The following is a 14,052-nucleotide window of genomic DNA, read 5'->3' on the forward strand; positions in this document are numbered from 1 at the left end:
AACTTTAAATTTCACCTTTTATTATATAGTATATTCCATCTAAAAAAAATCATGTGTGATATCTTTTTTAGTATGAAAAAGAATGTCTTTTCTGTGTTTTAATTATTTTTGGTGTCTTTTTTCTTAATTATATTTATTAGACCAACTTAGTTGTATCTATATGCTTAATTGGATATGAACACGTTTTAAACTATTAATGAGATCTTTTTTCACTTGGTGTAATTTGCAATTAAAAAGTGAATAACTACAATTCAGACTTAATTATTTTTATACCGTAGCGTAATTTTCAAATATTTGAATTATCATGTATTTAGAGTCATGTATAACCATTCATAATTATAACATGTCTACAGTGATACTTGTGATACTTTTGGTACATTAAGTATATTTTTAATTCTACAAATTTTGACAAAATACCTTTAAAAACAAGAGAAGTTTGTAAAACACGTATGCCCCCTCCCTTGGAAAGATCTGCGAATAAAATAAACGGAAACTGCAAGTAGTTGAATTTTTCTAAGTCTTAGGGACATAACTCTGTCAAAAAACGCTTCGTTGTAGCCACAATTTCACTTTTCCTTGATATCATTATTATAAACCTGTATACTAAATTTCAACTCAATATATGCATAAATACTACTATATTAAAATAATAGACTCGAATTTTTGGGCTTTAATACCGAGAAATCGGAAGAGTACTGTCTTTTGTTTAATACATTTTAAACACCATTAGTACTTAAAGATTACCAATTTGTTTTTTTTTATTATTTTTTCTCTATCAAGCTTCGATAGTTAATAATCAACGAACATTCCTTCAAAATATCCCGAAATCATCTGGATTTTTTGGATTTTACAATCTTGCGCATGCGCATTACATCACGCTAAATTAGGGAGGTTCTTAGTTTATATTTCCACAAGGTTAGCATTTTAAAATGCTAAAAAAGTCAGCCAGCGGAATATTAATTTTCATTCAAAAAGTCTATCTGTTGAATTACATTATTTTTATATAGTGTCCAGAACAATCATAACGGGCGGATGCATACTTATTTTATAACTGTATGTGAGGAGACAAGCGTGTAGTGGTATTTACTTTTTTAAAGTAATATACAGCAACTGTGCATGTTGTATTTTTAAATTGTAACTTTGCAAAGACTGCTCTCAGAAATATATGTCCGAAAACCACTGTCATATCCTCTCAAAAATAAACGTATGGGGCCCCAAAGCTGCAGACGATAACCGTGGAAAGTCTTATATTACCATCTTTGCTAGCCAAGGGTTACGATCCGCTGTAGCAGAGTGGATCGTTAACCTTTGGCTAGCGAAATGTCCATTACAGAAGCGTGACTGGTGATTCGCAGTTTGATCAAGAAACTGATCAGTTTCATAACTTATTCGAATTTCTATAACACGGACAGTAACATTCCTTCCCAGAATTCTAATTTACGCCAGCGCATTTGCAGTTACATCCTAACTTAATTACTCAGCCCGCGGGCTGACGAACAATATCGCTTTTGCATGGATAAACTCAGAAACGATATTACAAATACAAGAACATTTTCATTGAAAATATGTCATTTATTCTGTTTATCAAAGGAAATACGGAAGACGGAAGAAAAATCTAACTCAGTGCATTTAATATGAAAAATCCCGAGAGTTTCGATTATTAACATGGTGTGTAAATTTAAAGCAAGTAAAAAGCGTTGAAGAAAAAGTGTTGACTCCTTCTTAATATGAATTTAATTTTTAGATTAAAGATATTTACAGCCTCCAAATGGGTTGATATGAATAATTTGACTCTTATTTTCAATGCAGCTTCATTAATTTCCCCCAAAATCGTTTCGGAGCGATTCTGCAATATGTTGCTGCATTACGGGTATATAAGAAGCATTATAACTGCGATGGCCTGTCCCGAGACACTGTTAGATTATTCTAACTAAGCAGAGTGTAGTGAAATTGATAGCATCATTGTATGCTTAAAGCTTGGTTATGTGAATGTCAACAATATGTTGTGTTGATGTATATTTTTCGTAAATGTCCAATATCATATACAATGTCAACCCGTGCACGCACGGATCAAAGTCAAGCCATTTGTGAAGAAAATGAACGGAAACTGCAAATTGTTGAATTTTACGTCCAAGGGGCATAACTCCGTCGAAAACTGCTTGATTTTACCCAAAATCAACTTGGCCTAGATAATATTATGATAAACATGTATATTAAATGTCTTTTCAATATGTGCATCCTCTGCGAAGATGAACGGAACTGCAAATAATTGGAATTTTTTTTACGTCCAAGGGGCATAACTCTGTCGAAAATTGCTCGATTTTACCAAAAATCGAGCTTGACTCAGATATTATAATGAATAACCTGTATATTAAATATTATTTCAAAATGTGCATCCTCTATGAAAACAATTAACGGAAACTGTTGGTAGACTAACCGAACGACAGACCGACAGAAAGCAATATGCCCTCCCTTCTTTGAAATGGGGAGGGGGCATAAAAAGCAATTTCACGACACCACCAATCCTCAACAACGTGTTCTATTGAAAAATTATGTCATTTTAGTGTTTGTGGACTTTTCAATGTCTGGGTTGATTAAAAGCTGTGACTTCACCACGCGTGGATCTGCAAAAGGACCTTATATCGTATGCAGCCATCTTTTGCCGACGATCTTTCTTTCTTTTTGTTATTTGCAGGTTGTACAAAAGACAGTAAATGTAATAGTTTAAATTGACATTACTAATGTTCAGCAAATGATCTGTGTGTGTTTTTTTTTTATAAAAGACTCATTAAAAGCTGAAACTGCTAGTTTTTATGATAATAAGCTCGTATTACAGCTGGTTGTTTGTTTAATTGATTATTACGAGGGCTGCTGTGCATCATAATATAACGTTTGATGATACAATTCTATCATGAAGCGGCGAATTACAGATCCGGTTGGAATTCATTGGTGGTTGCAATTACAATGCTTATTTTTAACAATCATTAAGTGGTGGTGTAACATTATATAAACAGTGCCTGTTTGGGAGGGAAACAGTTGAAATTGACACCCGTCGAAAACCTGTCAACCGACGCTTCGCGTGTTTCGAGGGGTGTCAATTTCAACTGTTATCCTCCCAAACAGGCAATATTTATATATAATATTTATCTTATTATACTGATTGTCTTAATATTAGAGAAATTATTACTGCTTTTAAATAGAAATGATGTGAATTCTACGTACGCGCATAATTTACACGCATGAAACGCACGAAATTCGTTGTGTTACCCGTTGCCAAGTGTGTTACTAACGCTAAAGTTAATAGAACGGATTATCAACTGCGTCTAAACCAATTACATTTCAGTATTTAATATGAAAGTATAATAATAACAGTTGTTACATATCTCAAAACATTTATTATAAAATTGCTATTAAACATTTATGGTTTTAAAAAAAATTATTGCGTAGCAATCTTGTACTTACATTTATAAATCTCTTCGTCAGTATAATACGTCGTTGGACAACCACTGATGAATTTATCAACGCATTTATAGTGATTCAAGTACCCGGAACCCTCCAGTTTTATACAATTATCTATCAAAAAATCAAGAAACTGTCACACAAGTTAAACAAAAAAGAAACAGTATATCATATTAGTTTAAGCTAGTTTACATCATTAACTACATATTAATAAGCAAAAACGTGATCATAATTGTTTGGCATAAAATTTCACTATTTAAATGATGATAGTGGTTCTTTATTTACTTCTTATAAAGTTCTTCATACATGTAGCTGCCTTTAAACAGTTACTTAAGTGTAATTGTGCCGACTTGTGGATCTATAGATGTCGGTTGATAATATAAGAAATCTCTGTTTGAAATCTAAAAACCATACAATCAGGGAAATCTCCTAGCTAATGCTTGCTAACATTAATAATGTAGAACTTGATTTGTACGACAAATTGTCCATTCAGGAAAAAAGAGTTTCAGTAATGTATGTATATTAACTCTATGTTAAAAAATACCTTACAATGGCACCCTCACGTTGAGGCTACGAACTTTAATTTTGATTCTAAATCTATTACGCACCTGAAATATGTTTCAAGCTTTTCTCGATGTTAAGTACATTTGAATACTAATTTGAAGCACTTAAAAATCACACAAAATAAACGTACAACTAAAAATCCTCTCTATTTCCCCAAAATTGATACTCAGTGTAAGAAATTTAAAAATCTATGTAAAGGCTTATATGCTTATCTTTCAGATTCGAATCGCCTGCGAGAAAATTATAAGAATTTTTGCATTTTCTCTATCAATTCAATAGAATTAAAATGAAATTTAAAATCTTTTACTTATGGAACATTATTAAGCTGATCGCAAATATACCATTTTCGAAAAGAGCATTTTTTTGGTCAGTGCAGAATTCTATCAGTGAAGTCAAATTTTTATCAGGAGCACAAAGGTAACGTGTGTCCCCCGTACAATTTCTTCTTCTTGCGGCTTTCTCAAACTCTGTTTTGTTCATGGGACATTCGTCCACAGGATATACTTTAAATCGGTAGGAATACATCTAGAAATAAAAGATAAATGATTTATTTCAAGTTAATCGAACAAGATAAATGATTTATTTCAAGTTAATCGAACAAGAAGAGTTCAGTTTGTTCCTGTATAATTTTTTTTACATCATTGATCGTTGTAGAAGATATTAAGTTTTTGGGTTGATAATGAGCTGTAGAGTCATTCAAAAGCAAGTCATATTCACTGCAAGTATGATCCTTTATATGTTCACTTACATATAGTACTCCATTCAGAACAATAACAATACTAGCCACATGGTGTAATACTGTTTGTCCAACGGAGAAAAAGCAAAACAAAGACTCCCAGGCCTTGATGGTCACCTTAGCACCAAAGCCGTTAGATCGACCTGTCAGATGGTCACGTTTTTTCATTTATAGCTTCATTTTGAAGTTTAAACCCTAATACAAATTTAATGTTAGAATCACATTCATTTATAAAGGGGGGTGTGCAATAGACAAAAAAATTGTTTCATTTAAATGATAACCTAAGTGATAAAAAATCACATGCTCATTTCACGGCTATATTTATCACCTCTCCCCCAATAAAAAGCCTTCACATAGTGAAATTCACAATTAAAGAACAGTATTGTAGTACATTGGTACATAACACATTTTCACGACTAGTGTATGGATATATTGGCCCCGCCCTAGGACCTGAACCTTCGACACAGGGGTCATTTATATTACCATTTTAGAAGAAGGCTTCATGAATATCATAACCATGCATTAAGTTTATCAATATATTATTATAACGGAATTTCTACAGAAATTGGTTAATTGCATTCGCTATATAAACTGTGTATTATTGCATGCGTTCGAGGAGAAATGAGTGATGAGGCCAATGATGAGCCTCTCGACGCAGGGTCTGAAATATAAATAAAATGCCACTGCTGACTACGGTTCGTCAGATCATCGGTTTTGATTTGACCACATTTACTAATAAGGTTAGGAATTTGCGGTACAGTGTCAGTGCGTATAAAAAGGAGGTGTGGGGGAAGGAGCTCTCCAGTTGTCAACTGAAAGCTATCTTTTGTCTCCTCTTTTTGTACAGGTAAGAAGTCATAAAGATCAAGACACTTGCGCCCTTTTATGAAAGTAAATATAAATGATTCAGGGGTTCAAATCAATATAATATTTTATTTTCAGAGATTCTTGTAATCAATATTTATTGTTATTTATTATACATTTTATTATATATAAATTGTGGAATTTTATTTGGAATGTTTTACAATAAAAAGTTTTAGTTATTATAAAATAGTAGTCAACTTGAAGTTGCCTTTTGCCTCCTCTTTTTGTAAAGATAAACAGGTTACACCCCTGATTAAATAATAAGATTTAATTTAATACATATTCACTATTTGGTCATATTGACCCGCTCTTAGGTCTGAACCCCTGATAATAGAGGCTACGAATTTCACTATTTTAGTAGAGGACGTAATTAACATGACATCCATGCATTAGCTTTTCACCAACATGTTTGGGAGAAGAGACGAAGATTGTTGAATTATCGAGACTCTCTCTCTCTCTCTCTCTCTCTCTCTCTCTCTCTCTCTCTGATATTTGGTCCCGCTCATTAAACCCCGGGTTGGTGAAGTTATAAATTTCACGCTGTAGTTTTCTCTCATCTCAGCGATGCTTCACACCAATAGAAAACAATAGGCCATGTAGTTTTTAAAAGGAAGTCCGTTTGTCAGTCTATCCATCTATCTGCCCGTCTGTCAAATCTGTACATATTTTAGTTCATCAAATTTCAACAAATATTGGCACCAAGCATCCCAAGGCTTAGAAAATGCATGGGGTTCTTTTTATATGAGAAAATGGGGTTATCTTTTATCTAAAAAGGACATAATGGGGATTCATTGAAAAATAATGACATTCATTAAAAATTTTTTTTTACAATTAATCCCGTGAAAAAATCTGAAACTTGTTAAGATGCAACCGCAGGTAGTGTGGAGTCAAATTTGAATAAATCATGATCCGCAAGGATAGGATGGAGCCACAATGGGTTTTACATTAAAATATGAGATTTTTTTTTCAACTTGCATAATTTTTCAAAGTCCGTTGTAAAAGTGAGACCATGTTTTGGGTTGTAAAATCTTCTCATCACCTGAAACAACAAATGGGCTTAATGTTTTTATATATAGAATTTTGAACGATCTTTTTAGGTCTACTCTACCAAATTGTCTAGTTGTTTTGTATTAATTTGATCAGTTATTGTCATTGTTGCTCAGATGAGCTACATTGTCTGTTTGGTCTCGTTATGTTTCTTATTTTGAAATCTTGACTCGATACCAATGTATGATCAAGTTCATAATTAATAAAGAAAATGAACACGGTATTTTACCAGTACATATGTACATCTTGTTAAATTACATAAATGTGGATATTTTAATAGTGCATGCGCAATAAAACATGTTTTATTTATTAGATTATAATACTCTAATTTGAACGTTAGCAATTTCTATTATTGCTAAAAATAAATGATACTGAATCATATAAATTACATCTAATGGATAATTTCACCTTGATGATTTAAAAAAATTTAAAAAAACACTACTCTACTTGAAACAAAATTTTGACTTAACAAAGAAAACCTTTGAATTTTATTCTTTAACTTTCTATAAAATTGTGTTAAGAAATTAACGGAAAGCTTTCAACATTACTTAAATAATAAACAACAACATCAATTGCACATTGTATCACCGATCGTTTAAATTTGTCTTAGCATGAAACACAAAGTCAGGTTTGTGTGTGGCATATACTGTCATCAAACAATATTATGTCGTATTCTCAACTAAAGCAAAGATGAGTATCTTTTCTTTATATTTCAACCCGTATCAGTTTTGGCTTTGCAATTCTATATAATCTGTAAAGTTCAAAATCTTCATTAAAAATTTATTCACCATGTACTTCTGTCGTGATTACTAAAATATCTTGTAATATTTACACTTGAAAATGTTTTCTATCATATAACACCGTTTGCCCAATCCGCTTTTATATCTGCATAATATCATTATGGGTCAAGAGGTCAAAGTAGCGCATGAATAATCTAGGTCACTACTTTTTCTATGTGCACAAACTAACCGACTTGTGCTGAAACACACCTATTAGGTATCGTAATGAAAACATAATTTACCGAGAAAAAAAAACGTATCTGTATTTTCTTATCCGAAGTTTATCATTCATTTTCTAAAAAATATATAATTAATATCGTGGGGAATAAATGATTCTGTAAACAAAAAACTGTTTATGGAACGACATCGAAACGTGTAGGCATGCTTATGAAAATTTCTATATATATGTCTCGGCAGCCTATACTTGCTAACAATAGCTTCTTCTGTCTCGTAGTCTAACGGATTGTCTCGGTCTCTGAATATTCTGTCTGAATATTCTGTCTCGCCGTCTACGTCTCCTTAGTTGAAAAAACCATAAGGCATCAGCCATTTTTGTTTTGTATTAAACAAAGATATGTCTTAAGTCAAGCCCTTGTTTGTCTTAAATTTAAGATAATTCTTAAGAAGGCTCTTAAGTTGAGACATCATCAATGGACTGACTTAAGAATAAGACGTTGCTTAAGTTCATCTTAAGATATGTCTTAGTCTTAAGATACCTTCATAAGCATGCCTGCTGGTGTTCTTGATAATTACAATCGCAATATGTCAAAGAAGTTAATTCAGTTAAATTAATTCTGACTTATTTACAAGCCTCGGTCAAAATAGCATACACAACTATATCACAGAACTTTAGTGTTTAGTCCATTCAAGGATAATGGTCACTAAATAACCGCATCAGATACTGTATGGGAAAACAATTTTGAAAATGATTTACTCTTGATCACACCCAGTAGAAAAAAGTACACTGTAACAATTAAAATTATCAATGCCCACGCTTACCATATAACAGAAGTGAAATTTCTAGAATATGTATACAGAAATGCTGTTCTATGATAATACTAGACATTCTAACCTGTGTCTTGTGTTGGATTAATGGTGTTCATTGTTTATTACATACCAAAGTTTCTGTAACCAATACAGAAGTATGGCTGATCACAAGTATGTGTAACAACTGAGACCCCATACTCAATTACTTGTTTGTCGTTTCTCACGCTGTAATGTATAAACGCGTGTCAATGTTTTAATTAGAACATTGGTATTGCATTGATTAAGTTTTGAATAAATGAAAGTAACTATTTACATGTCTTGCAAGCAGAGACAAACTTATAACAAAAGTTATACGATAAACAATTTAATGCATTCTTTATAGTTCAATCGAATTGGTAGCGGAAACAACAAAACATATTTGATTGACCATCGCTGTTTTAAAACCAATTTGACATTTTCCAGATCATGTTCTTAGATTGCAGTTCGCCATCTCAATCAGTACTGAATACTTGAAGGGCAAATATATCGCACAATCATTTAATGTCTGTTTTTGTTGTTTTTTTTGGTATTTTTTAAAAATTTAAACATTTCTCTATACTTCAAATGAAATCCTAAGTCGAGTCAAACATATAACATAGAATTATTCTATTTTGAATTTATGAGCATTCATGATGTATTTGGTTTTATATTGTATAACTGCTCATGCCCTTCACTGATTAAAATTTACACGATAGTAAACCTCATCAATAATAAGATAAGATAATACCATATCGACATGTACAGGTGCAAAAATTCCAGCTGAGTAATGTTATTCATAAAAATATAGATTCAAAAACTAAATGTGAGATGGCGTAATTGTTCTTTCAGAAAAATTATTGTGATATCTTAAAAAGATGGCGTCATGTTATAAACAAATTTTAAGTATAAAATATTCAAGTTGTTTGTGTTACGTTAAGTTGCGTTACTGTGTTTTTATAATGAGATTTAGTACCCAACAGTTCAACTTAAATGTCGATAATACAAAATTCAGGATACATAACAATTAAATGCTAAAAGTAATGAAAAAAATTATGTTTTACATACCCATGCAATATAAGTCGATTGACCTTGGATCGTCTTGCTAATTGTAATATTCAATGGACATTTAAATTTAGAACTAAATGCTAACCGACAGAACCAGAGAGCAGAAAACCCAATATTTTTAAACGGAGGGTTCTAAGTCACAGTTGATTGATTGTAAAAGATGTTTTTGTTCATTTTCTTATAGAACTGGCATCCATTCCTATGTTAGATCTGAATGCTTAATCTGCAGGCATAATAATCAAACCTATGTTAACAAAATACTATTCGATGGCTTTTATTTAGATAACTACATGTATATATAAGAGGCCTGATCTGAACGGTCATCTGATTACCATAGCCCATACACAAACTTGTCGAGGAGTTTCATAGATGCATTATTTAAGTTTCAGTCTGGAGTAGATCAATTGCAATGTTGTAATGACGACCACCTCCCTGCCTGAAATCTTTAAAAAAGGACTATAAAACATATCATATTCGCAAAAAAACTAAGAGATCATAATAGAGTACATGACCTGATATTGAGAAGGTATAAGATTCTGATAAAAAATATTTTCCCCATATTTGTTCACTTTCAAGATAGGTTTTACATGTATGTGTATATTTTTTCATAGATAAACAAAAAGCAAGGTGGCTAGTATACATATTTTATTTAAAACAAACTCCTTTCCCACATCTCCATAGACAGACAGAAACTCTTCCTGTGTGCATTGAAACAAAAAAATAACACTAATTAGAGCCGAGCTCGTTGCAAAGCAACGAGTAGGTCTTCCGTCGCAACTTCGTGTCGCGAAAGGATTGTCCATCAGTCTGATTAAAACCACCTCCTTCTTACACTTGTCAGAGCCTGACAGACCATGTATTAATAAAAGGTCATCTTTACACAACCATTTTTTCTTACCAATTAGAGCTTTAGAAAAGTGATTGGAACTCTTAAAATGGAGACAAACAAATTAATTCATGCCTGTTTTCTATGTAACCTCTAGACTGAGTATTGAAAAGGTGCACCACTCATTAAACAGATAAAGGCATATATTCGGTAATTAGAAATATATTTAGATTGTATGCAAATGTGGAGGTCAAGTGGAAATGATCTGTTTTTGATACAGGTCTATCAGACCCCTGACAAGTGTAAGGGGAAGGGAAATGGTTTTAATGAGACTGGATTATCAATATGATAATAATAAGTTCAAAAAATCCAAAACGAGACTCAATTTCAAAGTATTATTTTTATACCAGGCAAGTTCTTCGTTTAATTTACTTCACGTTAAGGATAACTTTAAAAATAACATCATATATGTACATGTATATAATTAATTTAATTATAATAAAAGTGTGTGTGTGGCGGTAGGGGGTGCCCGAAAAATCAATTTTCTAAACGTTAACTTAAGGTGAATTTTGGTTGCGAGGTTTAGCTGCGGGGGCAGCGCTCCCACTGGACCATTTAAAAGGTACTGTTAGCAAGCTCACAAATGATACCCCCGCTAAGAAAAAAATCATAACTCACGTATTTCTCTATTAGAGAATATTTGATGCTTCTTTTTTTATAGTGAGTCTGACAAGACAGGGTATATTTACAGGTCACAAGCAATTTTTATGTCAAACTTTAGCTTTTACTCATTTCCATTAATACAAGATATGACAGACAGGAATTAAGCAATTTTTAATATGACTTTGAACATGCGCAACTATCCCTGGATCAAGCTCATGACACATCATCGGTCATAAGGAATCTTTTATTTATATGAAATAGAAACTCCCAATGTTTCTCCTTAAATGACTTAGGGGACAAATCATTATACACTCTCAGGTCATACGCTTCGTCAGGTAATAAGTAATATTTTTATGAAGTAAGAACTTCCAATGTTTCTCCATCAGAAAGATATAGACCGGACACGATTATTCAGGTAAACAACCAAACTTAACTGGGATGCTGTCGCAAGGCATAAAATCCAAAGAAACGAGCACAATTTTCGAAATTCAATACTTTTTGAAGAAGTCATTTCTAAATAATCATAACCCGTTTAGTCCACAAAATTAACAGATCGTCAATTTTCGATCGTTCCGAGCACGGAAAATAAAATATTAACCATTTTTGACATGACACATCATCGGTCACAAGGAATCTTTTATTTATATGAAATAGGAACTCCCAATGTTTCTCCTTAAATGATCTAGGGAACAAATCATTATACACTTTCAGGTCATAAGCAATCTTTGTGTGAAGTAAGAAATTCAAAAGTGGACCGGAAACAAATTTTGCACTTTTCCTGCCAGTGACCTTGTCCTTTGTCCTAATGGCCTTGGGTTAAGGTCATGACGCTTCGTCAGGTAATAAGTAATATTTTTATGAAGTAAGGACTTCCAATATTTCTCCATCAAAAAGATATAGACCGGACACGAATTTTGCACAGACAGACGGACAAGGTGATTTTTATTTTACCCCTCCCCCCAATTAATTTTCGAAGGGTATAAAATCCTTTTCGCCCGTTTTGTGCGGCACAAAAATGACCTATATTTTTCAATTATTTCTATCATATCACATATAAATATTCATGTAAATGTATGATTTGTATACACATTTGAGTTCTACCCATCATCGTCATCGAAAAGAATAGGAAACCCTTGGGTTCCAATGATGTCTTTTCATTGGCATTTGTCAATTTGCATCACTAAATGATTTCCAAGTGGTAAGGTATCAAAGCTTTTGAGAAGTTAGATACTGAATTTCTATAGATCTAAACTTTAGGTTAAGAAAAGCAACACTTTTTATATAGTGAATCAAAAGTCATGTTTTCATTTATTCTGAAACACAACTTTATTGGTGAGTTTTATGTTCGCTACCTGTGAAGAAATATGATAAAAACATGGAATCCAAGGTTAATTCAGGTATCAATTCTATGGAAATAGACAAGGGATAATATTAAAAATAAATGAAATAGATAAAAAAAAATTAGGGTGTATTTTTAGGAATCTTGATGAACATATGTAACATATGTCTTGGAACTAAAATGTTCCACAAGTTTTCAGTTAGTGTTGTAGCTAAAATCTTAAATTTCTTTGACCATACACATGAGAGAGAGAGAGAGAGAGAGAGAGAGAGAGAGAGAGAGAGAGAGAGAGAATGGAGTTTTTTGCCTTTAACAGTGCTCTAGTCCTTAACAGGAACAATGCATCGCCCTAAACTGTGTTCCAACTGGTTGCCCATTCATTCACATTATAATGTTTTGGTTTTAAATTCTTCAGTAAATACAATGAACCTCAAGCCGTGACCCTGCTGTAGTCTAAATATACACATAATGTCTACGGGAAAATAACACTGACTACAGCCTTCCTCTTTCATTTGTTTTACACTTGAAAGCGTCAATTGTGCGTGAAAAATAGCGTACGCATTAATTATAAATGAAAATTTGATTAGGCCCAAGAACATGTGTACACAACACATTCACGTCAATGCTTCTATACAGTGCTTGAAGTTTGTGACTGGAAAACTGGGAATGTAACTTATCATTCATTAATAATTATCGATTATTCAGGTAAACAACCAAACTTACCTGGGATGCTGTCGCAAGGCATAAAATCCAAAGAAACGAGCACACCTTTCGAAATTCCATACTTTTTGAAGAAGTCATTTCTAAATAATCATAACCCCTTTAGTCCAAAAATTCAACAGATCGTCAATTTTCGATCGTTCCGAGCACGCAAGAAGCGTGGGGCACAAATTCCGTAACGTCCCAGCCTCTGAATCGATCACGTACCCTCATGTTTTTTTGTGATCTCCCGGTTTAGCAAACAACTGTAGTGTCACACCCCACGCTGTTTTTTTTAAACGAAGCTTAGGAATTTCACGGTCCTTTGAACCTCGCTTGTGACTTGGTCGGCATCCTGTATTGGTTTTTGCAGCTTGTGCTTTAAATAAACCCGGGGTGTATCCACAATGTTTCCTTACGCAACAATAACCATTCTGCGAATGATCACTATCTTAAGTGCGCGTTAGTAAAAAAATTAAGAACATCCATTCACATTATAATGTTTAGGTTTTAGATTCTTCAGTAATTACAATGAACCTTAAGTCATGACCCTGATGTAGTCTAAATATACACATAATGTCTACGGGAAATAGCACTGACTACAGCCTTCCTCTTTCATTTGTTTTACACTTGAAAGCGTCAACTGTGCGTGAAAAATAGCGTACGCATTAATTATAAATGAAAATTTGATTAGGCCCAAGAACATGTGTACACAACACATTCACGTCAATGTCTTCTCTACAGTGCTTGCAGTTTGTGACTTGAAAACTGGGAATGTAACTTTTCATTCATTAATAATTATCGATTATTCAGGTAAACAACCAAACTTACCTGGGATGCTGTCGCAAGGCATAAAATCCAAAGAAACGAGCACAACTTTCGAAATTCCATACTTTTTGAAGAAGTCATTTCTAAATAATCATAACCCCTTTAGTCCAAAAATTCAACAGATCGTCAATTTTCGATCGTTCCGAGCACGAAAGAAGCGTGGGGCACAAATTCCGTA

At 32.9% G+C, this 14,052-nt stretch overlaps 1 protein-coding gene across 2 annotated transcripts in view; it reads right to left on the reverse strand.

Annotated features, from left to right (window-relative positions):
- The window catches only part of LOC128158981 (uncharacterized), a 52,129-nt gene extending 38,840 nt beyond the window's left edge, over window positions 1-13,289 (reverse strand). For both annotated transcript variants that reach the window (XM_052822004.1, XM_052822003.1), the window contains exons 1-3: window positions 13,071-13,289; window positions 4,365-4,548; window positions 3,463-3,573 (exon numbers count right to left, since the gene is read on the reverse strand). In XM_052822004.1, coding sequence (XP_052677964.1) covers window positions 3,463-3,573; window positions 4,365-4,548; window positions 13,071-13,148 — 373 coding nt within the window. In that variant the 5' untranslated portion in view covers window positions 13,149-13,289. The remainder of the gene's footprint in view (window positions 1-3,462; window positions 3,574-4,364; window positions 4,549-13,070) is intronic.
- Window positions 13,290-14,052: the final 763 nt, after the last annotated feature.

Source organism: Crassostrea angulata, chromosome 8 (genome assembly GCF_025612915.1).
Source record: "Crassostrea angulata isolate pt1a10 chromosome 8, ASM2561291v2, whole genome shotgun sequence".
Classification (NCBI taxonomy): domain Eukaryota; kingdom Metazoa; phylum Mollusca; class Bivalvia; order Ostreida; family Ostreidae; genus Magallana; species Magallana angulata.